The sequence below is a fragment of the Blennius ocellaris genome (genome assembly GCF_963422515.1).
Source record: "Blennius ocellaris genome assembly, chromosome: 6".
Lineage (NCBI taxonomy): Eukaryota > Metazoa > Chordata > Actinopteri > Blenniiformes > Blenniidae > Blennius > Blennius ocellaris.
In genome coordinates this window covers 27,820,730-27,846,887 of record NC_137655.1, presented here as the reverse complement: position 1 = coordinate 27,846,887, position 26,158 = coordinate 27,820,730, and the positions used below count along the sequence as shown (strand labels likewise).

General features: G+C 44.2%; 1 protein-coding gene across 1 annotated transcript in view; it reads left to right on the top strand.

The window, feature by feature from the left end:
• The window catches only part of fam124a (family with sequence similarity 124 member A), a 37,234-nt gene that overhangs the window by 6,930 nt on the left and 4,146 nt on the right, over positions 1 to 26,158 (top strand). Inside the window, exons 2-3 of the mRNA XM_080498655.1 lie at positions 4,032 to 4,063; positions 24,596 to 25,362. Of these exons, the coding sequence (XP_080354781.1) occupies positions 4,032 to 4,063; positions 24,596 to 25,362 (799 nt within the window). The remainder of the gene's footprint in view (positions 1 to 4,031; positions 4,064 to 24,595; positions 25,363 to 26,158) is intronic.

The window sequence follows — 26,158 nt, the reverse complement described above, 5'->3', positions numbered from 1 at the left end:
AAATAAATACAATTGGAGAAGTTCTTGGCCACACATGTGGGTGTCCTCTTCATAACAAACGAGTACATGGAAGTTATCCTCTGAAAAACTCCAACTACCAACCAAATCAAAGGCAGAGCTTTGAATGTCTCCTTATGGACAACATGGATGGATGGATGGGTAGATGCTTTATTAATCACGAGGGAAATGTGAGTTTTCAGCAGCCTGCATACAATAACAAAGAGCAGAAGTAAAGGAGAGAGAGAGGCAGGCAGGAGAGCAGCCAGACTGACATTAATAACAGGCTTAAAGGACAGAAAAACCTTCTCCCAGACTGAAATAACATTAAAAAAGACCACCTACAGTATATTGGTTGTTTATCCATGTCTTCACCACCATATAGAGAGTTTGAAAACTGGGAAAGTGATGAGAGTTCACTCCATCAATGTCCTTGTTGTCTGAGTGAGCCGAGACGTGAAGTGGAACCAATCCTAATCCGTGTGAGAGAAAGCAGAACGTTCACCTGCCCCCCTGGAAAATTTGGACATGAGAGAAAAAGCTGATGGTCTCCAGCAGAGCTCAAGAGAACGATTGGACTTTATCCCCCAACAGGACAATTCAGACCTGAATTCAACCTATTCAAGTGAAACTGCTAAGCTTCTGTCGCATTTTGGGTATTTTACACAACAACGATGTTCGAAGCTTCTGGAAACGGCTTCCAAGGTGGAACTTTTTGAAAATGCTCTGTGTGTAAATAGTGGGAATGCTACTGCTGCCACGGCCGTAGTCACTAGTCGTTCTGCACATGCTCAGTAGAGACAATCAGAACAAAGTTTCTTCCGTGGTGTCATGACTCCCAGTTTATATTCTCCTGGACCTGGTACTTTTATTTTGACATACACTGTGATAACAATCCAACACGGTACTTTATTTTGACAGTCACTGTAATAAGTTGTAGTTCTCCCAGTGTTAATGTTTAGAGCTCATTGTTCTCTGCTGGATGTGTGTGTGGTTTCACCACAAAAGCAATCAACAGCGCCCACGAGTGGCCCAACATGCTTACTACATCGTTTTCAGCATATTTGCCGTTTCTATCTGAACGGTTTTTGAAACAATGCACAATTTTGTAGAGTGAAAACGCTGTCTGAACGGGGTTGAAGAAATAAAAACCCACATACCCTGTGTATGTGGGTTTTTATTTAACAACGTACTGCAAGGGCGGCGTGCCGATCACTACAGCCGTCAGCTTTTATTATAGCAAGAATGGAAACCCACAACTCCAATGAACGACAATAATATTATTAGATTAGATTTTCCATTATTCATCCCACGGCAGGACAATTACTGATGTTGCAGCAGGAAAGGAGGGATAGAAGAGACAACAGAGTAGTGAGTGTGTGTACAGTAAAGGCTATATTGCAGTAAAAGGTAATAAGTGTTTTAGGAAGAATGTTATCGGTGGTACTGGAATGAAACGGATTACTTTTCACTCGTACAAAGTGACTTGGTTGTGATTCCTCCTGATTCCAGAGGGGTTGTGGCTGAATGGGGACCTTCCTCGTTGCAGATGAATAAACCTGTTACAGTCTCATGGAAACTCAAGGAGATTGAGTTGCAGGTTGTGATTTAAATGTAGGAAATGGCATTTGACTGTTCGTCTGTCATTAGTCGGTGCTGGTTTGTTTTAAACCGTGGCGGGGAAGTTGAGCCGGAGCCTGGCTGTGGAGGTGACGGCCATACGGAGCTCTCATGAGTCACCGTTTGGAACAGTGGTTGGGGGATTTCGAGCGCTTCATTACGTTTGTTGTTGTTCTCCTCACGAGCGCCCGTGCCCAGATCGGACTGGAGACACCTGAGTTCCAACGCGTCTCGCAGACTCGATGGCGTGGAGTTTGGAGTCCGCCGGGTCACTCGGCAGTCACGCTGCCTGTGCAGGACGGGGGCCGCCGTCCGTCTTCGCTTCGTGTTTATTGTCTTTGGACGGGGATGAAGACGGGCGCTGCAGCCAGACTGGGAACGCAGGCGAGACGCTGAGCGGCGCTGCTGAGGGAGTCCTGCCAAATGCTCACACCCGGGGGAGTCGTGGCAGCGGCGCTGCCCCCAACCCCTCCACAAGATCCACCCCCCCTCGCTTCTTTCTGCTCTCCTCTGCAGCAGCACCAGTGCATGACTCCGTGTCCGTCAGCTCCAGTGGTTTAACATCTCGTCTTCTCTGCTTCTGACTGCAGCATTGCCCATCATCCTCCCTCCCTCTCCCCTCCCCCCTCCCCCCTCCCCCCCTCCACAGCTGATGCCCCTGAGTTAGATTACTAACCTCCTGCTGCAGGAAGCTTCGCTGCTGTTTCCTGCAGCTTCCAGGGGCCTTATTAGTTTAGAGATGGAGTCACGGGGAGCGAGTGTGTTCTCCGCTCGTCAGCTGACTCCGCTGGGACTAATACTCTCCAGTCCCGTCCTTCACACTGGAGCTGGGGTTTCTCTGTCAGACGTTCCACCAGGATTCTGGTCCCGCGCAGCGTGAGGACAGACATGATGTCCAGCATGTGAACATGTGTAACGTGTGAATGGCTGCAATTTGTCACTAATCCACAGAGATCAGATGAGAGGAAATCAAACTCTGCTTCTCTTCTCGAGATGAGGGTTTCAGGTTAGCGGAGAATCCAAACCTTTAATGGTCACAAACAGTGAAATGTTTTTAGCACTTGTTCCAGACCGAAACAAAAATGTTGATGATCAAATTAAAAGAATAGAAATTCAAATACAACGGTATTGTTGATAGGATGGAAGAAGCCCCTCATCCTCTCTGCGTTTCCTTCCACTCAGCGGTGGCGCCGCCCTGATGGTAGCGGAGAGAACTGCCTGCTGGTCTCAGAGCGGTGTCCTGCGTCGCTGTGAGACCGGTTCTAGGACAGACATCATCACAGTCCAACATAAAAAAGACAACCTGCACTTCGGATTCAGACGGCGTCACAAACTCAGCGTGACGCTGCTGCGACTTGCCTCAACTGACCAACCAATAGAAATGCAGTGTGAAATGAATCGGCCGGTCAGGGCGACGCCCAAACGGACGCTTTGAGGCTACGCAGGCAAAACGTATCAAATAATGTGTGAGGATGTAAAGAAAAACATTTTTGGGGATTTCTCTCAAACACATTAATGCCACGAGGGCTCTGTTCACATTGCTTCTACTTTCTTTTTATTCCTGACATTTTTGCATCGTGACGTTGACTCGCGTACGTCGTACGCTGCCATTCAGCTTGTTTTTTGGTGAAATCTGCAGACTGCAAACTTCATGTGGTGGCTGGAGTTTAACAGATTCATGTTGTACAGTGTGGTTCGCTGGCGACTTCTAAGATTAACATCAGTTTGCAGTGGACATCAAGCACAAACGTCTTTCTTTAGCGTCATAGTTCTATAAACCTTCTTTTTTATCCCACAAAGAAGAGCAAACTTGACTGTTTTTGATTGATCCATTTGATTGATACTGTCAGAAATACCTACAAAACATATTTCAAACTTTTGTTACTTTTCAGTGACACTGGTACACACACACACACACACACACACACACACACACACACACAGACACGGAGCAGGACCCTTTAGAATACCTGTATTGGACAGTTTCCATGATCACTTGGAGATTTATAGACAAATCTAGAACTTCTAAAGATAAATCTCTCTAACATGCAGTGGTGTGATATGGAACTGTGGCATCAGAAAAATTCTCCAGTGAAGTTCAAGTAGCTGAAAACTCCCTCAGCGCAGTATCTTGGTAGTAGTAGTAGTAGTTAAATAAAATTCCTTGTGCTTCATCCTTCAGCCAGAAACGTCTGTGAAATGTCTCTGTGCATTTTTTGTTGAGCTCTCCCTCTGTTTAGCCAGATGTCAGGTCTTTATTTGAAATAGCAGTGTGTCATCCTCTAAATCTTGCCGATTGCACTTTCTGCTGTAGCTCAAACTCCCGTCTTCTCTTTCTCCTCTTTCTGTTTTTTGTCCTTTTTCTCTCCACTTCATCTGACTGTTCCCGTCTCCTTCTCTGTCGTCCTCTGCAGGTCTGATTACAGTCCTCTGTCCTCAACCAGCAGTAAGTAAAACCAGCAATGGACACACACACACACACACACACACACACACACTTTATCTGACTAACTTCTGGCCGCACGGTGGAGCGGTGGTTCGCCTCACAGCGAAAAAGTCATGGGTTCAACCCGTGGATTTCCTGTGTGGAGTGTGCGTGTGCGTGTGCGTGTGTGCGTGTGTGTGCGTGTGTGTGTGTGCGTGTGCGTGTGTGCGTGTGTGTGTGTGTGTGTGACCCCCCACCCCTCGGGTGCTGCTCTGTGTGGCGGCGTCCGGTCAGTCAGTTCAGGGAAGAGGATTGATAAAGTGTGTTCTATTCTAACACGCAGTGGCAATCTAAAGTAACTCATGGCTCAGGATTGTGTGTGTGCCTGAACTAGAGTGGATTTTAAGTCTTTACATGTCTATTACGAGCAGTTTGATTTTTTTTTTTTCCGACATGTACTGGGATATTAGAGGCTGGACACTTTCTGGTGGGAATACAGTCTAATGTTGGAGATCAAACCGAAGAACAATGCTTTTATTATTCTACAAAAAACAAGCACAGTATATTTAATTGGACCATTATCATAAGTTTGAATTTTTCTTACACTTAATCAAATTTCAGGTCCTTTTAATTGTATATGGTGAAGTGTTGGCCAGGCCATCGAACATAAAATGAACAATGCCGTTTATCATATATATTCAGTAACTGTATTTAAACCACTGTAGTTATTGAGAACACACTGTGCACTATGACATATTTTAAAGATGTTCGCTTGTATTTTTCCATGAAAAATTAACTAAATGTTTAAATGTCAAATAAAAGCAACAAATACAATATGAAAATGGACAATTGCTTTACAGCCTGTGTGCTTCGTTCTTCAAGAGGCAACGTACAGATGTTACTATCCTCGGTGCCTGTTTTTTTTTTTTCAAATCTCTTTCGCCTGCAGGATTTTCGTGTTGTAACTAGTCCCACACCGGAACACGTACACAAAAAGCACTTGAGCAAAACATGTGAATGTTGTGCTTTGACCTTTGTTAACGATTCATCAAACTGTTTCCGCAGAAATTCCCAAAAAACTGTGAAAAGTTTGCCAGTCAAAGAAGATGGACTTTTAGTGAAAATGAGAGCATGTACACAGAAGGCACCTCAAAACGTGAAAAATTCAGGAATAGTGCACTATATTGTTTAACGTTGCTGCAAAAAAGTGAAAGAAAAGGATGTTGGTGAAAAACCCCATTGAGGGATGCTCGTCAGCCGGCACACACCTCTGGAATGTTCTAGTTTCTCATTATAATTGCAGCTTCATCTCAGAAATTTCGAAAACTTCAAATCAAGTTTTCTAAATAAGTTCTCATTCGATGTGTTTGAAATCATTAATCTGATTTCAAAGGGACTCAACTTCTCCACCAGCAGAGCAAACAAGCCCCTTTTAGCCCAAACATGCTGGTTTCCTGCTGACAAACCCAGCTGGTGTCTCCCTCAGTATTAAATGACTATGGCAGTAGAGCACGCCGCCGCCGCCGCCGCGGTCGCCCACACAGTCAGAGTCCGGAGTTCCAATCATCATTAGTTTATTAAAGTCAAACTAAACTGAAGTGAATCAGCAGACATACAGCTCCTCTCGCAGGCTTTGCTCCAGTGTGTCTCTGGGCTCCGGCTTCATGGGCAGACAGGTGAGGCTGCAGGTGTGCTGCCTCACCTGTCTGCTTAATCGCCTCGCTGCCATCATGGCTGAGGCCACGTTCACACGTACCCAGGTATTTGAAAAAAAAAACTGTGATATTTCTCTGTTTGAGCACATTTACCCATAAACCAGCTGCGACTCTCCACAAACAATGATTCATGAAAACTCCAGCCACAGTGGAGGTCTGGATAAACTCTGTGTCTCCGGTTGCGTCGAAAGGGCGGGAGGCGGAGATTTACGTCACAATCTGTGACGTCATGTTTTTTTTCCAGGATCCTGTTGGCTATCATGGCTTCATGCTTCTCATTGCACTGCCCCCTACGGGGCTGTAAAGATGGTCTTACACACACGTACGACGTAAGTCGACTCAACATATAATAGCGATCATAATCACGCTGCTGTATATAGTTTAATGGCTGGTAATTCTTGAAATTGGACAGTTTCCTGTGCTGTGTTTGATTGTGAAGATGTGCAGAGGTCATGACCCCTCCCGGGCCTGTTTGCCAGGTCTCCAGCTTTTCACAATAGGGGGATTATATCCAATATTAGCCCATTAATCTGATCTACAGGAAGCTGCGTTATCCCACCCTCACCACACCCGCAGGCCAGGAAACACACACACACACACACACACACACACACACACACACACACACACACACACACACACACACACACACACACACACACACACACACACACACAGAGTGTCTGGTTGGATTTTCCCTTCATGTTTCCTGTGTCATCGCTGTATCAGATGAGCTCCTGACCACTATTGTCAAAGCGGGAACAAACTGTGCAGTAATTCATTGTCAGCAGAGTCCAGAGCTTTAAAGGCGCAGTGCAGGACTCGCTCTCCAGCCTGGACTCAACTTGGTGAAAACACGCCAGAGGAAACCAGAGTGAGGCACTCTCTTCAACCTCAGGCCCGCCGCTTACACCGCCGCCTTTCACCTGAAAACACATCGTTTTTCCGTTTTTGTTTCAGAGCAGTTTCGCTTTGAACATTTTGAAAACGATATCTGTTTGTGTGGAAAAGGCAGAAATGCTCAATTCTGTCGTTGGCATGCTTCATGTCGTCTGCAATTATATATCTTCTGCGTGTGTGTGTGTGTGTGTGTGTGTGTGTGTGTGTGTGTGTGTGTGTGTGTGTGTGTGTGTGTGTGTGTGTGTGTGTGTGTGTGTGTGTGTGTGTGTGTGTGTGTGTGTGTGTGTGTGTGTGTGTGTGTGTCCTCCACTGAAGTATATTTAGGTTTAGGGTCCAAGGCTTTTTCATGTTTTTCCAGGTGGTCTTGACCTTTGACCCCTGACCTGGGCTCAGACCCGTCATAAACCCCCAGAGACTGATGCAGATCCAGTTAAACCACCAACATCAATCTAATGTAATAGAAACTGCAGGCTCCCTGCTGGTGTCTTAAAGCGTTTAAAAGCATTTAAAATCAAGGTTCATTGCAATGCCATGTTTTGTCATTAATTCAAAGCTTTAACAAGCCTATAGAAACTCAAAGTACTGGATAATTTATTGGAAATTGTTTGTGGCAACTCAGAATATGCCAGTGGGACCCACAAATAACTTCACACAAATTCAGCACAGTATAATGGAGAGAATAATAGCTGCGGTTAAATGAAAAGCGTATTTGACATTTTTCCTCCTGCCAATAAATCACATGAATAGCAGCCATGAAAGCCAAAAACAACATCATGTTAGTTAATCCCTCCATACGTTTTGCCCTCTCTACTCTGTAGGTGGCTCCATTTCTTCAATTCATCATAAATTACTTTAATTGTGTTTAAAAAAAAAAAAAAAAAAAGCCTATTAAGTTTCTCTGACATTTGAAATGAGTGCATATGATAAATGTTACTTGAGAAAATAGAAGATTTGTTCTGGACCACGGTAGATTAACTCACATTTAGTGTTTCAGGGGAACTTTCCGAATGGTGAGATTGTGACGGACTCAGATTAAAGTGTGTGTGGTCGTATTCATGAAGGAATGTGTGATGGTCCGTGGCAACACACTAGAAAGAAGAGATGATGTCTGGATTCACAGATTGGTCCTGGCTGAATCAAACACTGAGCTGAAGATTAAATAACGGTATATATTTTCACCTCGGCTTGGTGGAGAGTCGTTAAATCCAAAATGTGTTTCCATATTAAAGAGTGTGATGGGCCGCTGACACTAACCTATCGGCTTTATTTGTCTTTTAAACCTGTATGCACTGTAATATGGTTTCATCTGAATAGCAACTGATGTGAATTTCCACTGAGATTATTTAAAAGTATTTCTCTTCATCAAACACCGGAAACTATTTATTTATGAATGCAAGATATAGACAGTGTAGCACTATAATGTGAGCGTAAGGGTACAAACTCAGTCGACTTCCACATACTGCCAACTTGTCAGGCATTAACTCAAATAAATGTAAATGAAATAAACTTAAGGTTACACTGATTTTGTGTAATTATGACAATAATAACAAAGTATACAATATTTTACACACATTATTGACCATGTTACATATGTTCCTTGGCAGCGTTTCAAAGAAGTCGTTTTTTCCTCTGCTTCCCTGGAGCCGGAGCGTTTTCAATAAGTTGCACCTTGGGGTGGTGTTTTCAGTGGCTCCCAGCTCGTCGTCTAAACCAGGCCTTTATCAATCACCCGGCCCTCCTGGTGATAAAGTCTTGGTCTGTGTGTTTTATTCCCTCGTGATGTTCGCTGGGATTGTGTCGGGCGCTGGAACAAGTGACTGTTCCCAAATACTACTGCAGTAATTTCATTACTTTGGTATTTGGAAAGGATCTAAAATCTCTGTGGAGTCTTGAAGTTAATTGACTTCATGAATGCTGGGCTTGTCGGAGAAACCAGGAGTCGGAATGATGTGTGCGAAAGGAAAGTGGCGTCTTTTATGCGCCTGCAGCTGCAACATCTTTGAACAATCAATTCAAGGTAAAGAGCGTTTGATTCAAGAGGCTTCAAGTCCACAGTCCCTCCCTCAAACACTTAATCACACCCCCTCACTCACTGCTGGTCGTCAGTGTCCATTCAGCCTGAATGACCTCTGACCTCTGACCTCAAAGGGTTTCTCCCACATGTGAGACGGAGACGGGGTGCTGTCAGAGGAATGGATGTTTGCAGGGCAGACACACAAACTGTAACAACAAAGACTCCAAGTCGACTCCACATACCGACTTTCTAGCGGAGGTGAAAACCGGCGAGGGAGGAGTTCACGATTTGTCCCGTTAAGACACTGGAGATGTATTAATTATGAGCAGATGTTGAGTTATGAAAAGTACACCAAGGCCCTCGTCCAACAAGGAGAGACTTTTGATCGACGATGAAAAGGAAACACGAGACGGAGTCATGATGTCCAACATTCACAGTTTCTAGCAAGCAAAACAAAAGGCGGTGGAAACACTTCTTGCTCTGGAAGAAATCAGGAATGAAACGAAGAGTATCAGAATGTTGAAAAGGCACTTTGACTGTAGCTTGAATGTTAACTACCGTCTGCCTCGTGCTCAGATGATCTGAAGACGGAGATCGCTCGTTCACCAGCAGATGGTAAATATCAAACACCAGAATAGGCCAGTGTTGCAGACGAGAATAAGTCCATTATTCATAGAAAAAATAAATCACCAGCAGTATAGTTTCACGCAGTTTTCACACTTGTGTGGTTCCTGAAAAGTTTGTGTTCTTAATGGAAACATCAGTGCAAAAGTAGATAAAACATTTACTGGACCGCTGTTGTCGTGATGTGCCTACATTGTGGAGTCAACGTTTTACCCAACGACAGAGTTCTGAACCACTGAAAACACAACTTTCTGAAAAGGCTTTAACTCCGTCTCTGTGGAAACGCTGCTGCTGGTCATGAGCGCCACGGCTGTAGAAAACAGTTCTTCTGCACATGCTCAGTACAGACCATCAGAACAAAGACGTCTCCAGAGTGTCATGACTCCTGGTCCATGTTCTTCTGGACTTGGTACTTTTATTTTGACAGTCACTGTAATAGCAATCTAACTTGGTACTTTTATCTTGACAATCACTGTAATAATCTAACTTTGTACTTTTATTTTGATGGTCACTGTAATAACAATCTAACTTGGTAATTTTATTTTGACAGTCACCGTAATATCAATCTAACTTAGTAGTTTTATTTTGACAGTCACTGTAATAACAATCCAACTTGGTACTTTTATTTTGACAGTCACCATAGTAACAATCCCACTTGGTAGTTTTATTTTGACAGATTTCCTTGAATGACACTGGGGTGGTTTCTCAGAGCGTCTCCACCCACCCTCAGGCCTTAATGACAAGTTGGAACCCAAATCAAGAAGAAAAAGAGCTTTAAAAAAAAAAGCTATTCCACAACCCAAACTCTTCACTTCAAGCTTTTCTTAACAGACTTAAACATTTTGCTGGTACACATGTTGAAGTCAAATCTCTCAATTGAAAAATGTCATTTTAGATTTCATTTCATCATCCTTCCATCTTTCTGCACAACAGACTCACTCACAGCCACTCAAGCTGCCATTGAGCCTAACGAGCTCCCGAGGAGCTTCACAGGCAGAACGACTTGCTCTCTGGCCACAAAACCTACATAAAGCTATAATAAAAGCAGCTTTTGAAATGACTGAAGGATTTGGCTGGTGCGGACGGCCTCTGTGTTCGTAATGCCTGAGGAGCAGCTCTGGATATTTTGGCTCAGAAGAGCAGCGGATTAAAAGAAGCAGAAACATGTGCTTGACTGAAGCTCCGCCCCTCAGCTTGGCGCCCGCCCTGCAATGGATGTCGGCTTTTCTGTGTTGAGTCTGACTTCATTGTCCCCGTGAACCTGCTGAATGTGGGTTACACTGCTGGTAGGGAGGTTTCAGTGACTTCCAGTTTTTGTAATTCACATAAATGCAAAAATGACTGAACTATTACAAATTAAAAGTCGAGGCAATTTTGTCCATGAGGCAGATTCTAGTAACTTTAAATGGCTTCCAGAGTGGAGGGATTGGAAAACGCTGCCTCGGACAAGCTGTACATTTGCTGAAAACAGTGATGTCATTGCCCCGCCTCTTGACCTGTGACCCCGCCTCCCTCTCCGTGGCGTCACGAAACGCCAACATGGAGGACGACCTCCTCCAGGTGGCGCTGCTGAAGCCACTGATGCTCGTCGCTTTATTAAGGCCAGATGTTCGATGCGTCTTGTTTTTTCATGCTCCCTGTCTTCTCAGTTTCTGGTGTCTTTCTGTGGCAGAGCTGCAGCCCCGCCTATAGGCTTGGCATATGTACTACACCATTTACAGTAGTTTTCATGGTGTCGTGGACCAGATGTTTCCTGCCTTGAGGACGGAAATGTTTTAAGAACGACTGGGAGAAAGAAAGATGGTGTGGGCGGGGCCTGGGAGTCACAACACTCCGTTGCTGGAGTCGGAGTGTTTTCAAAAAGTGTGTCAGAGCGCCGTTGTCATGTCAACACAAGATACATAAAACACAAAGAAAGTTATGCGTTGCTTGTTTTGTTTTTTTAAGTTACATTTCCTGCACTTCTAAGAATATTTGAGTGAATAAGCAGCTCTGTTGTTTTTTTGTTTTTTTTTATCACTAATGTGTTTATCTTGACATTTGATAGAAAGAACTTTTTTTTTTTTCCTGGCTTGAGTCGGCACACATTCAGTCGAGCAATGGAGAGGGGGGGGGGGGGGGGGGGGGTTGAACGGCACCTGATGGCTGCAGGACCACCCAGGACGGACCACACCACACACTCAAACTCGCTGGTTCACTGGGACGTATGAAATCCATGCCGGGCTGTAAAGCAGCTCGGATTAAGTGCTACCAAATGTGCATCCGTGAAAAGTCGATTTGAGCCGCGAGGCAGACTGAAGCTAAATGCGCTGCAGTGCGCCGTTTGGCGGTGGAATGGTAGCACTTGTGTCTGTCAGCTGTGTTGTGGCTCATTGTGGTCATGAGTGATGGAGCGTGTGCTCCCGGAGAGCAGCCAGATGATCGTCAGCCTCCAGTGGAGTCGGGACAGTTTATGTGCTCAATCAGCGTTAGAAAGGTTTGATTGTGCTGCTGCAGATTTGTGGTCAAGTTTGTTTACTACCAGCTACTTTTCCACTTGGCACAACATCTACTTAAAACACCTTTTTCATCTCTGCAATGCCAACCACTGCTTTTCTCTCATCTTTGGGTCTTCTCAGGGCGGCCACAGTTTGCACCAAGACTAATTATCCTCAACTCTTTTCGAAAGCAATGAAATTTGCCCCATTTATTTTTCTTTTGCTTTATTTTTTTTCTCCCATGAATTCATTTTGAATGAAGTCCAAAAGTTTGAACTTGCAAAGGCCGGGCCGTGAACACAGCGAGGCTCGCTCTCAGTCCGACATGCAGCTATAATCTCCAGATGAAAGACGACGGAGACGGTCTGAGGGAAAGCAGCGGACGTTTGTGAATCTGTAAAGACGCCTGTAAAAGTTCGTACTAAACCGTAACTGGATCCATGTGTCACATTCAGAGCTCCGTTAAATACAGCCAGAAACAGACCTACGCAGAAAAACACTTGACAAATTAAGAGTGCTTGCACAAAAAGCTTTACAAATTGTTTTACTCAAATGTCATTTAGAATTTCTTTGGCTCAAAACAACTAAAACGGCCAGAATGGCTATAGAAATTGATCAAATGGCTCAAACGACTCAAAAAAAAAGCCTCAAATAGCCAAGATGCAGAAAATTACAAAATAATGCATGAAAAAAGTGCTCAAATTGGTTACAAAAGCAAAAAAAAGTCAAATATATCTAAATTAATGCTATGATACGTCACAAAGACGAGGCTAGCTGTTAAGTATGTGAAGCGATTTCAGAAATCTAACATGTTTTGTGGCTCCAGACAAATTCTATTTTGTGGAATATTTTGCGGCTTGTTTCTGTGTTGTCGTCTTGTTGGTAGGTTGACGAGATTGACGCTGAAGAACCTTGTTTAAATCAACCAAGATGGGACATTTCAGCCAACATGATGCATGAACCCCTGCAGTCCAGTATTTCTTGTCTCCGTCATCCACAGACCCGGTTTGTGGTTTTGTTTCCTGCCGCGCCGCGTCGAGGTCACCTGACGCCCGTGAACTTGGACTCGCTGCCTCTGGCTTTGGCCTCGCTAAGCTTCCCCTCCTAATCTTTCCCCACAGCAGTCTGTCGTAACCTATCTAATCTATCTGCTTCTTAAGTTTGAAACTAACGGCACGTTGAAGCCAAGAACAGTGGCTCTGCATCGCCGTCTGATTGCTGTTCTCCTGGGAGACTTCAGGGTTGGTGGCGTTTGCATACAGGTGTACGTTTCTCTGTAATTCCTTTATTTCCTGCTTATGTTGCTCTTTCGGAGTCACATGAAGCCCAAACACAGTACAGTTGTGTCTTGGTGTGACCAAGTATGCAGCCTCCATTGTTTCAACCTCTGTGGCACAGAGTACATTAAAAGTGCTGACTTGCAGTTTTTCCACACATAAGTTGAATTGAAGTATGAACTCCAGCTGATTGTCAGATACTGAAACCAGTATTTTTACTGGTCTATTGCCATGAACATTGTCCTCAAAAATAACTTCCTGAATGACAGGAGTGACGTCAATCTGTACGTCTCTGATTGTCGATTACTAAAGGCCCCATGTATATCTTTTCAACAGTCATTTACGGTGTCTGTTGATGCAACGGCTCCCAAGGATGATATTCTAGAAAACACTCCGACTCTGTGGGAACGGGAGAAAACACAACTTTTCTCAAACGCAGCTACTGGTCATGCTCACGGCGGCCAGTTCTTCTAGTTCTTCTGCACATGCTCAGTAGAGACAATCAATCAAATTGTCCTCCGTGGTGTCATGACTCCCAGTCCATGTTCTCCTGGACTTATTTTGACAGTCACTGTAATAACAATCTAACTTGGTAGTTTTATTTTGACAGTCACTGTAATAACAATCCAACTTGGTAGTTTTATTTTGACAGTCACCGCAATAGCAATCCAACTTGGTAGTTATATTTTGACAGTCACCGTAATAACAATCCAACTTGGTAGTTTTATTTTGACAGTCACCGTAATAACAATCCAACTTGGTAGTTTTATTTTGACAGTCACCGTAATAACAATCCAACTTGGTACTTTTATTTTGACAGTCACCGTTATAACAATCCAACTTGGTACTTTTATTTTGACAGTCACCGTGATAACAATCCAACTTGGTACTTTTATTTTGACAGTCACCGTTATAACAATCCAACTTGGTACTTTTATTTTGATAACCACCGCAATAACAATCCAACTTGGTAATTTTATTTTGACAGTCACCGTAATAACAATCCAATTTGGTAGTTTTATTTTGACAATCACCGTAGTAACAATCCAACTTGGTATTTTTATTTTGACAGTCACTGCAATAACAATCCAACTTGGTAGTTTTATTTTGACAGTCACCGTAGTAACAATCCAACTTGGTAGTTTTATTTTGACAGTCTGATGGTCAGTCCTCTAGAATGTCCGTGTTGTCGCAGTGTTGATGTTTAGACCCTACACTTTTCTGTATATGTCTGGTTTCACTACCAAAACAATCAACAGCACCCACTAGTGGCCCAACATGCAACCTGCATTGTTTTCAGTGTTTCTGCCGTCCCTATGGAAACACATTGTTTTCTAAAACCTGTTTACACTGATGTTTTTTTCTGAAAGGCAAACGATGCGTTTTCACTTGAAGCCATGTCGTGTAAACAGGACCTTACTTTCAGATACTAAACAGAAGGTTTAAGTGTTTCGTTGTGTATAGCCAATGTGTTTGCTAAACGCACAAGTGCATAAATACAAACACTGGTAATACAGGTTGAGTTTAATGCAATTATTAGTATATGATTATTTTATTTGTCCCACTTTCCTAATCACTTCTCACTCGGAGAGTAAAGAAAACGTTGAGCCTTTTGAAAAAGAAATAAAAACGTCATACTCGAAACAAGGCATTCAAAGTGACAATGCCCTTGGTGAATTAATTCATCTATCAAACTAGCATGAGCCTGAAATCCATGCTGTCTGGGTGAGACAGTAAAAACTCCCACAATGCAACAGCAGCAGGAGAAGGTTCTGGACATTTCACTGGATTTTGCAACAAAGTTTCATTAGAATTGGCTTCATGTTTACATTCAAGTCATTTTCAGTCGTAATTGTTTGGTTTGGTCAAAATATTGACATTTTCATCACATATACTGTTCAACAGCGATGAAAAACTTTAAAGTTTAAATTTTAATTATTAACGGCACTATTTACCCAGTCAAGGTGAAATTGGGCTGAACTGCAAAGTGTTTGACGCTCTGCTCTAGGATGTGGTGGAGCTGTGTGGTTAGGAGACGCAATCTAATGAGGATTTTACAGGAAATGTATGTTTTTGTGCATTAAACATAAACACACCGATAAGTTTTGAATATTAATGTTCTGAGTGATCGATTTTCTTTTATACAACAATACTCTGAACACGCCGGAGCCCGTGACCCGACCCATCAACCTTTTCACAATCTATAAAATATTGCAGCTCTCGCACACATTTCACAAACTGCCAGTGGCGACGGAGGCGAACACTGAGGGGAAAACGGTTTATAATCTAATAGTCTTAAATAAAAATCTGTTTTTCTCAGTTGCATGATTGAAGTATTTCTAAGTATTAAGCACAAAAATCTCTTTAAAAGTACAGGAGTGGAGGAGTTTACTGCATTGTTTGTTATTGAAAAGCTCACTGGTGAAGGGTACCAGGTGTTGGCGTCGGATGGAACAAATAAGGACATAAATACTTTTCAATAACGACAAAATAAGGACACAAGTATCAGTGTGATTTGTTGTTGGCTCAGGTTTGCACACAGCTGCCGATCCTCTAATCCAAAGGTTGGCGGTTTTCATCTCTGGTTTATGTGCCAAAGTGGCCTTAAGCAAGACACTGAACCCCGAGTTTGATGCTCAGCAGCACAGAATCCGTCTGTGTGTGAATGTTAATGGGTGAATGTGAGTACCGTCTATCTGACCAGGCTTCATCTTCTCCAGCGCCGGGTTCTGCTCCTGAGCAGCTGCTGTTGGAGCTTTAGAAAGCTAATCTGCCTCAGACACCATGACGGTCAGTCAGGAGCACAACTTCATATTATAGTTCAGTCTTCATTGTTTTGGCCCCGTTTGGCCAAAATGATGTATTAGTGTTGGACGCCTCATCTTTTTTTTTTTTCTTTTCTCACTAGACGACAAAAAGGGGCCCCGTCTCGAATTTCCTCCTTCGGTTGTTTTGACCTACACCGAGGGCCAAGCGAGCTGCGACTACGCACACGCACACAGAGTTTTCACTGTTAATCACTCTCGTATGTTGAAGGGGCCACTGAAGGCGTGTTGTTGTATCTTGCCTCGTCATCTGCGGGGAGACTTGCCACATGTGTTGCCGGTTAACACTCCAACAATCGAGGGGTGGTGAACGTCTGCGACAGAAGTGAAAGACAAACCCGTTCCACAGACGACTGCAGACGAGTGCGTTTTCAGTCAGTCGGGTCAGAACATCAGTTTTAACTTGAAGATTGAAGTGGATTAAGGGCTTAGAGACACACTCCTCCAGAGCTTAGCGCACACACCCCCTTCATTCCCTCCACAGGATTGGGGTGACTTAATCTCTAACTTCTCCCCCTCCGTGCCAGCTCCCCGTTTCCCTTACTGGCAGAGCAGAGCAGAGCTTTCACAGTACAAATGTATTGAATGGCATATTCCGATCGAATGACATGTTCTCAGGTGCATCTGTATCTGTTACAGATGTGAAGCTTCTCTTAAAGTAACACTGCATCGCCTGCACCTGCAGCATCCTGACCTTCATGTGGATTATTTATATGTGCATGAATCAAGCACTTTATTTCCCTCGAGGCACAAACAGATTGATTCCTGCGAAAATGTCTGGAAAACATGGAACTTCTTGCTGATGAAGTACGACGGAAAAAAATGAGAAACTCAGAGGCCCCGTTTACTTGACACCGTTTCAAGTGAAAATGCATCATTTCAGAAAAGTGTCGTGTTTTAAAAACGATATTCGTTGAGATGGAAATGGTAGAAACACTGAAAACTATGTAGTTGGCATGTTGGGCCACAAGTGGGCAGTGTTGGTTGTTACACACACACACGCACGCGCGCGCGCGCAGCAGCGTGACTGTCAAAATAAAGCTACCAAGTCCCAGGAGGATATGGACTGGGAGTCATGACACTCTGAAAGAAATTTTGTTCTTGCTGTCCATCTACTGAGCACGTGCAGAAACAACCGTTCACTATGGTCGACGTGTGCAGTCGCGGCGTTTCCTCCGTCTACATAGAGACAAAGCCCGAGCATTTTCGAAAAGTTCCATCTTCAGTTGCTTAGAGCACCGTTGACATGGTAACACAGACACAAAACTATGAAAGGTTTATGTTTTCACTTGAAAACTTTGTGTACACTGGGCCACAGTTGTTTGTCTGTGGCCCCGTTTCCACGGCAACGTTTCACGTGACGACACCTAACCCGTTAAAGAAAAGGAGTGTTTACACTGCAGCAGTTAGTCTGCCAGGCCACAGGGGGGCGCTGTTGCTTGATTTTGTAATGAAACCACACAGACACGTGTGCAGAGAGCAAAATGCTATGAAGGTGAAGAAAATGGAGAGGGACCATAAAACTAGAGTACGGACCGCCAGTCAAACCACTATAGGTCGGCCATGTTTGTTTACAAGTGGATGAGCAGGAGGAAGGAGGAGAGATGCCAGTAACGGGCTTTATAGCCTCCATCACTTTCCGCAGGAGGGAATAGAGACAGTGAAAGAATCTTTCCATCTTGGGAGCCGAGATAAAAACTTCACGAATACAGAGGATCAGAACACTGGTGTCGTGGAAACGGACCCCACCACAGTTTAGAAAGTGTCCTGTTAAGGACAACATTCTACCGCTACCAACAATAAATCCTGCTCTCTTCTTCGGGTTAATGTTGCTTTTCTTAGGATTTACAGCAACAACATCATATTCTGTTTTACCAGAAGTCCTTTCAGTTTTTCTGCTCACCTCGTTCACAACACAGCTATATAGGAAAAAGCTGAATGTTTTTGTTAGTGAAGATGGAGAACTGGACGAGCTGTACCTGTAGTGTGGAAGGAAAAAATATATCCTTCAAAGTGTGTGCAGCTCGATCTGTTAGCGCATTTATGTGAATGACTGATGACATCATTAACATTCTAATTAAGTTTGTGCAAAATATGCAAAATATCTGTGCACCTTTTGCATGTCTGTGGCCTTAAACCCAAACATGTCTGTCTCTAATCCCTGCTTCATCCCAGTTGCAAGAATAGAGACAAAATATGTAAATGTAGATGCAATATTGGGAACAAGAAATGGAGACTTTTCAATGGAGAGTACAATATTTTCTTTAACTGAGGCATGAAATGTATTTAGTCATCAGTTTAGACAAAGTTCTGCTGCAGTCCTGATGTAGCAGTCTGAACCCAGTACGTTGTGCAACAGAGTCACATGTAAGCTGCTGGTCCAATAGGAGATCGCAAAACATCCAAGATGGTGGCAACCGCGATAGAGCTTACGGCAGTTCAGAGGAGGAAAACGTGACAAAAACCTTTAACAAGCCATCAAAAATATGCAATAATGCTGAAAAACCATGTAACGTTGCTAACAGTTCGTTAACATGTCAGAAAGCAGCTTCCGACATGTTAACGAGCACCTGAACACATCACTCACCGCCGTAATCTGTGAAGTGGCGGTTTAACTTTACAGCTTATTATTGTGTCAAATATACTGATATCTTATGTTTTTGTGTCAGATACACTTAAATAATCCTTCCAAATGTGTTAAATATACTTTGAAATCCATCCATCCATCCATCCATTATCTACCGCTTATCCAGGGCCGGGTCAGCAGGGATGCCCAGACTTCCCTCGCCCCAAACACTTCCTCAAGCTCTTCTGGTGGGACCCCAAGACGTTCCCAGGCCATCCGAGAGACATAGTCCCTCCAGTGTGTCCTCAGTCTGCCCCGAGGCCTCCTACCGTAGGGACATGCCCGGAACACCTCCCTGGGGAGGCGTCCATCCCAAACAGATGTCCGACCCACCTCAGCTGGCTCCTCTGGATGTGGAGGAGCAGCGGCTTTACTCCTAGCTCCTCCCTGGTGACTGAGCTCCTCACCCTATCTCTAAGGGTGCGCTTGTATCCGGGATCTACTTCTTTCGATCATGACCCAAAGCTCATGACCATAGGTGAGGGTAGGAACGAAGGTCAACCAGTAAATCGAGAGCTTCGTCTTTTGGCTCAGCTCCTTCTTCACCACGACGGACCGAAACAACGACCACATAACTGCAGACGCTGCAGCGATCCACCTGTTGATCTTCCCCCCACTCGTGAACAAGACCCCAAGATACTGGAACTCCTCCACTTGGGACAAGGGCACTCCACCGACCTGAAGGGGGCCTTGGATTTAGAGGTGCTGATCCTCATCCCAGCTGCTTCACACTCGGCTGTGAACCGCGCCATAGCATGCTGAAGGTCCAGGTTTGATGAAGCCAACAGAACCACATCGTCTGCAAAGAGCAGAGACGAGATCCTGTGGTCCCCAAACCGGACCCTCTCCGGTCCCTGGCTGGACCAAGAAATTCTGTCCATATAGGTAATGAACAGAATCAGTGATAAAGGACAGCCCTGCCAGAGGCCAACGTGCACTGGGAACAGGTCCGACTTACTGCCGGCAATGCGAACCAGACTCCTACTCCGGGCCTACAGGACTATAGAGCTGGTCCAGTGTTCCAGGACGAAAACCGCATTGTTCCTCTTGGATCTGAGGTTCGACTAACGGCCGGACCCTCTTCTCCAGTACCCTGGTATAGACTTTCCCAGGGAGGCTGAGGAGTGTGATCTTTGAAATCCAATCCTTCAAATCAATAATGGCACAAAACAGAGTTTTGTGGACGAGTTGTCACCGATCAGCAGTGTTGGGAAAGATTCAGTTTCTACATGAACTAGTTCAAAGTTCAGTTCACAAATTTAAAAATTAACCAGTTCAGTTCATAATTCAGTTCCAAAAATGAACTCGTTCAGTTAGTTTTTTTTTCAATATGTTGTTGCGAGCTATTACCCTCAGAATACTGGCATTTCACTCTTGTTGCCCCCCATTCAGTCACACGAGTGGCCAGCTGAAGCTTCAACCCCCTACAGTATATTCTCCTAAACATGCTGCTTGAAGGGTCTTTTTAATGAAGAAACGGACAGTAGTCTTTAAGGTGCAAAGGAAAATACACCAGGCTGGAGATGAAGACGCTCCTGTATGCCGCTAATGTGATTTGGGTGGTGGAGGATCTGTTTTGGCTCGCCGTTGCCATGTCTTTAGATGTTTTAGTTACTCCACATACCTTGAAAAGCTCGCCGGGTGCTTTAGTTCAATGTACCGCCTCAGGTTTGCTGTTGATGTTGTTGATACACGGAGTTGCTTCTTGAAACCTGGCAGGCAAAGTTTACACAAAAAGGTAAGATGTTTCCACCTGGATCATCACTGACCTTTTCATAAAATTCTTTTAAGTAATCATATGAAGATGAAGTATGAATGGTGGAGGCAGATTCTGAGGTAGTGCTGCTGTCTTCTATTTGTTTTTGCCGCGATGCATCACATGTTGATGACGCATGTGGCGATGCGACTCTGTGGCGGCTGCTGTTGCCAGATTGGCTGTTTTCCCACCGACATGTTAAGGCCCGTTTACGATGTGCTTTAGCCAGGTTTTCCACTGGAAGGCTCTGGAAATCTGGCAAGCCTCTTAAACAACATTAAACTGTTCACAAATGCCAGAATGAGCGGCGTTCACAGTAACGATCAGGCAGAAATACAGTACGTTCAGTTCACGTCCACCCAAAATATGAACAAGTTCATGCACAGCACTGCCAATCAGTGTGGCTCTCGCTCTCTCTCATTCTTTAGTTCTGTCTTCCTCTCTCTCTCTCTCTCTCTCTCTCTCTCAAATTTTGCCTCCATTTTTCTCTGTTCTTTCATTATTTCCAGTGATGGGCAAATTACTTTGAAAAAGTAACTAATTACAATTACAAATTACTTCTTAAAAAAGTAATTGAGTTAGTAACTCAATTACTCTATTATAAAAGTAACTAATTACTAGGAAAAGTAATTTTTGCGTTACTAAAACAAAGTAATATGTCAAAGAATTCGGCTTTTTAGAAGCATGTTTCACACGCCAGTTTCATAGAGTAGAACAGCATAGAGAGATAATTAACCTTAAACAAATATCCTTTGCCATGGGGGGGGATATGAACTTCAATAATTCAATTTATTGCTCATCAACATAATATTTATTGAAACTGACACATCAGCAACTGGCATAACAATCCCTTTCAGACCTGATATCAAATGTAGCTACAGTAGAAATGTCTACTAAATCCTGACTGTTTTCTAAACACATACAGTATGGTTCTAAGTCAGTGGTGCTCAATCTTTTCACCTGGCTGTCAAGGACCCCAAAAGGTATTTAGTCTCTGACCCACATCTGAAAATATTATGTTTCAGTGCAAACAGTGCAAATTAAAGAAGAAACAAAAAGGCTTACATGTTCAGACAACTGTCTTCTATACATACAGTGAGTAGCCTACTTCAAGTACTTTCTTTGCACAAAACTAAACAGTTAAACAACATAAAGTGATTTAAATACTAGCATAAATTAAACAAATCAGCACTTTATCAGAACAATAACTGTTAGCTGGTGTATGCTAGACATAGTACAGCCTACTTCAAGGTGTTCCTTCATGAACAAAAATACAATTATGGTGCATTTAGAAGCAATAGGCATATTGGCCTGCAATGCTTTTAACACTAGTGCAAATGAAAGAAAACAATTTGTTTTGCAATTTCAGACAACTGATCTGGTAGACATACAGTAGCCTCCTTCAAGTATTTTCTTTAAGCAAAGTAAACCATTAATCAAAATAAAGTGCTGTTAACACTAGCATAAATAATAATAATAATAAAAAAATCAAACTGTCTGGTAGACATACTGAAGCCTCTTACAAGTTTTTCATGCATGTACAAAAAGTACAGTGAAACAAAATATGAGGTATTTGTAGTACTGAAAATGTAAACTCAAATTTTAGCAACTAGACATTCATCTTTGCATCCATGCACACTTATGTATTCCTTCATCTATCCAGGCAACCCAGTGATCTAGCCATTCTACTCATCTACTCTACTCAAGGGCATAACGTGCACTTCAAATACAAGTTCTTCCCCTTTTTCTCAACGATGGTGAAGTAGTGTTTACATTTCCACTTGCTAAACGCCGACTTTCCCACTTTATCCTCCTCTTCTGTACTCGCCATTTCTTCTCTGTCTATCACTTTGGTTTTACCGGTCGAAAGTTGTGTGTGTGCGCCGCACAGTAGCTACGTCGGTTTGTGTGTAAAATAAACTCCTACAAGGATTTGTCAATGATGTCACGCAGCTATACATCGTCAAGTCAGTTACTTCCTTGTTCCATCTCCGCAAAACATGACCTGTCTTATCCTTGGTATTTATCGAAACCGTGTTGTACTAGTGTGCTCTCTACTCTGCAGCCCGCTTATGAAGTGAGGAGGAGGAAAGGAAGAAAAGAAAAAACAATAGCCTAGAACTCATGCTGGCTGCAGGCTTTTTTCTTTTTTACCATGATCGCGCTGGGGCCCCGATTTTAGTAACGGCAACACAAGTCATGTTAGTAACGGAAACGGCGTTAGTAACGCTGGATAAAGTAATTCATTAGATTACAAATTACAGAGGAATGTAATGGCGTTACGTAATCGCGTTTATTCTAACGGCGTTAGTCTCAACACTGATTATTTCTCACTTTTTTTGTGGTGTATTCTCTCCATCTCTATCTCGTTCTCTCTCCATCTCCGGGCATTTAATTTGAGTAACAAATCTGAAATCCATAAAGATTCCCGTTTTCACTTGAAACGTTGTCGTGTAAACAGGGCCTTGGACTCAAACATCCAGTAACACACATGATGACAGACGCAGTTAATTGGTACTGTTTTGAGCACATTATGTATTTCAAAATCTTTCATCACAGAGTTTCCCATTGTTTTTCCCAGTTTCTGTACGTCTCCTGCTTTCCTCGCTACATAGTTTTTATGGAAAGCGATGGCGTCCTTGCACACCGGAAACCTTTCTCAAATGTTTCATTGTAACCTGAACTTAACATTTAGGAAATGTCATGTGTTTGCTCAAGTAGAAAGTGTTCTTTTCAGCAAAGGCCAGTGGGACTCGTGAGACTCGGCCAGTCCCTGTTTGGCCTCTCTGTTTCATGGAGGGACTCTGGCATCTGCCACACAGTCGCTGGTGCCAGCAACAAGGAGACTTTCCCCCCAAAGTACAGACGAAATAGGTCAAGTCCCCCGAGAGGTCGAATAGCGACGGTAGAGCTGGAGGAGAGAGAACATGGAGAGAACGGGAGATGGTGTGTAACGTAACATAAACGTGGTGCTTCTGTGTAGCTGGAGTTTGTGCTTCACCTGTGTGGTGGGGCGGTGGTTTTCCAGGTCAGGGGTTCAGGAGGGGGGCTGCACCTGAATGCATCCCCCCTGCTGTGCTCTGGAACATTCCTGAGGGCTTCAGTAATGACTCCTAATGGCACTAATGAGCCTCCACAGAGGAGCGCTGCTCCACATTGGTCCGATCCACAGGAGGGAGGGAGGGAGGGTGGAGGGGGAGGGGGAGGGAGGGCCGAGGGGAAAGGCAAACATCCAAACTGGAAGAAAGATGGAGTCGTGTGTGGGTGACTGAAATTGAGACAGTTGGGAGATCTGTGGAAAGAAGAAAGAAAATAGTGGAAAACAAACGGCTCTATTCTCCTGAGGAATCAAACTAATACAATCTGGACAGAGTCCGGCTGCAGAACATCAGGTGATCAATGACCTGCATGTTGTAGTTGTCTGACTCAGTCGGAGCTTGACTGAGTGCTGAACACGACCCGGGACATACGAGCTTCCATGTGCACATCACAGATGTTCCTGGCAGTGAGCTCCCTGTCCAGGAAATAAACATTTAAATCAGGGGTGTCAAACGTGAGGCCAGAGCCGGCCCCCAAAACACTCCAGTCCAGCCAAACCACCAAGGAAATGTAAAAACTTTAAAGAAAAGTGTTTGGGAGAGATTTTTATGAGTAGCAGACATGAAACAGCAGCAGAACGGCACAGAGGAGAGAGACTACACAGACTACAGTGGAGATGGTTGACAATGTGATGGAGGAAGGATCCAGCTCTGTGCTTTCATAAAGTTCCAGCAGTCTAAACCTGCAGCAGCACAACTCAAAATGGTACGAGGTGACCTGAACTAGCCCCAACTAGTAGCCTCATCAAATGGGGACATTTTAACCTGAAAGTAAAATCAGTCCACAAGAGGCTCCAAGTCACCGAGCAAATGATAAATATTTCAAAGAAAACTTAAGACGAGCAGACAAAACACAATACTGAGAGCCGAGCTGAGATATCAGTGATGCTGCCATGAAAGATGGCTAACTAGCGTTGGCCTCGCAGCCATGCTGTTGAGTTGAGCTTGTAAAATGTCCCAGAATGCAACAGGAGAAGTTTCTGGGCATTTCACTGTATTTTGCACCAGAAGGTTTCATTAGAATTGACTTCATATTGGGGTTATTTTCAGTGGATGTATTTTGCTGTTTTATTTACAGATAAAATGATAAAGCGGCAATATTTTTGAAATCTTTTCTTGGAGCCATCTACCGGTGATAATGTACACAAGCACTGATTGTAATTTCCTCTGCTCTCCTTCTCTACCCATGCTTCCCCTCCTCCTGCTCCCCCGTCTCGTCTTTTCCCTGTGTGCTGGTGGAGGTGAGCTATCGATGGGCGAGCTCCAGGATCCCTTCCTCGTCAGTGTGCACCTCATCGCTGACCCCGGCCAGGCCAAGTTCCTGCAGCGAGCTGCCGACGGCGCTCTGGCCTGGGTTCACCCGGAGCTGCAGCTCTTCAGAGTGTCGGAGCGGGCCTCCGTGTCCCAGCGGCCGCGACCGAAGCGCCTCCAGAACGGCAGCCCGGCCGCGGCCTGCCAGCCGGCGCTAGCGGTCATCCTCTTCCTCCAGGAGGCGTACGGCGGCGAGGAGCAGATCCTGATGCTTCACCGGGCGCTGCAGAACCCGCCTTGGCGCTACCACCACACTGAGAAGGTCAGCAATGGCCGGAGGATGCTTCCTCTGGCGCCGTGCAGTCAGGACTTCTTCACTCTGTCTCCCGGCACGCCGCTCTGGGCCGTGAGGCAGGTCCACTACGGCAAAGAGATCGTGAGATTCACGGTTTACTGCCGCCATGAAAACTACGTGGACATGGTGCGGTTGTACAAGCTGCTGCTTCAGCGGCGGGTGGCCCAGAAGAAGGAGGACTTTTGCTTCTTCGTGGTGTACTCCAACCACGACATGGAGATCCAGCTGTCGCTCAAGAGGCTCCCGCGGGGCCAGAGTCCCCTGGTGCTGGAGTCTGCCGTCATGGAGGTGAGGGTGCGAGACGTTGGCGTGCTGGTGCCCCTCCTGCCACATCCCTGCAGCCCGATCAGCGAGGTGCGCTGGCAGACAGAGGACTACGAAGGGAATAAACTCCTGCTGCAAGTAAGACAGTTTCATCACGTCCATCTTCTTTTGACAATAACTCTGAATTTAAAAGCAAATCTCTGTCTTCTCCATATCTAACTCATATTAATCACTAGCGTTGCACAACCGCCAGGGTCTCAGGGTGTCATGACCCTTCAGAGTTCAAGTTCTGAGTGCAAAAATACCCTAAATACTGAAGTACCTGGTCAGTTACATTGAATCTGCACTATTTCACAAAAAGGACATCGAGGTCTATTTACACAACAATGTTTTCAGGTGAAAAGGCATTTTGGGTATCAATTGCCACAATAATGGTGCTCAGAGCCCCTGGAAAGTTTTTGAAAACAGCTCCCAAGGTGGAATTTTTGGAAAAGTCCATGACTCCATCTCCATGTAGATCATGGAAACACTGCTACTGTGTTTGCTGTGAACAGTTCTGCTGCACATGCTCAGTAGAAACAATCAGAACAAAGTTTCCTCCAGAGAGTCATGACCCTGAGTCCATATTCTCCTGGGACTTTATTTTGACAGTCACTGTAATAACAATCCAACTTGGTGGCCTGTCTACTAGAATGTCCATGTTCTTCTGTTGTTAATGTTTATAGTTAATTATTCTCCCCTGTATGTGTGTGTGTGTTTTCAGATCATCATTTTCAGCATTACTGCCAATGCTGATTAAACTTGTATCATCGTTTTGAGTCAGAAATGAAAAGATTTTCTAAATATACACATTTATGTGAAACATGAATTGAAGCTTGTTGGCATTCAGCCACTGATGATAGAATTTCTTCATCTTCAGACCAGCACATATTTG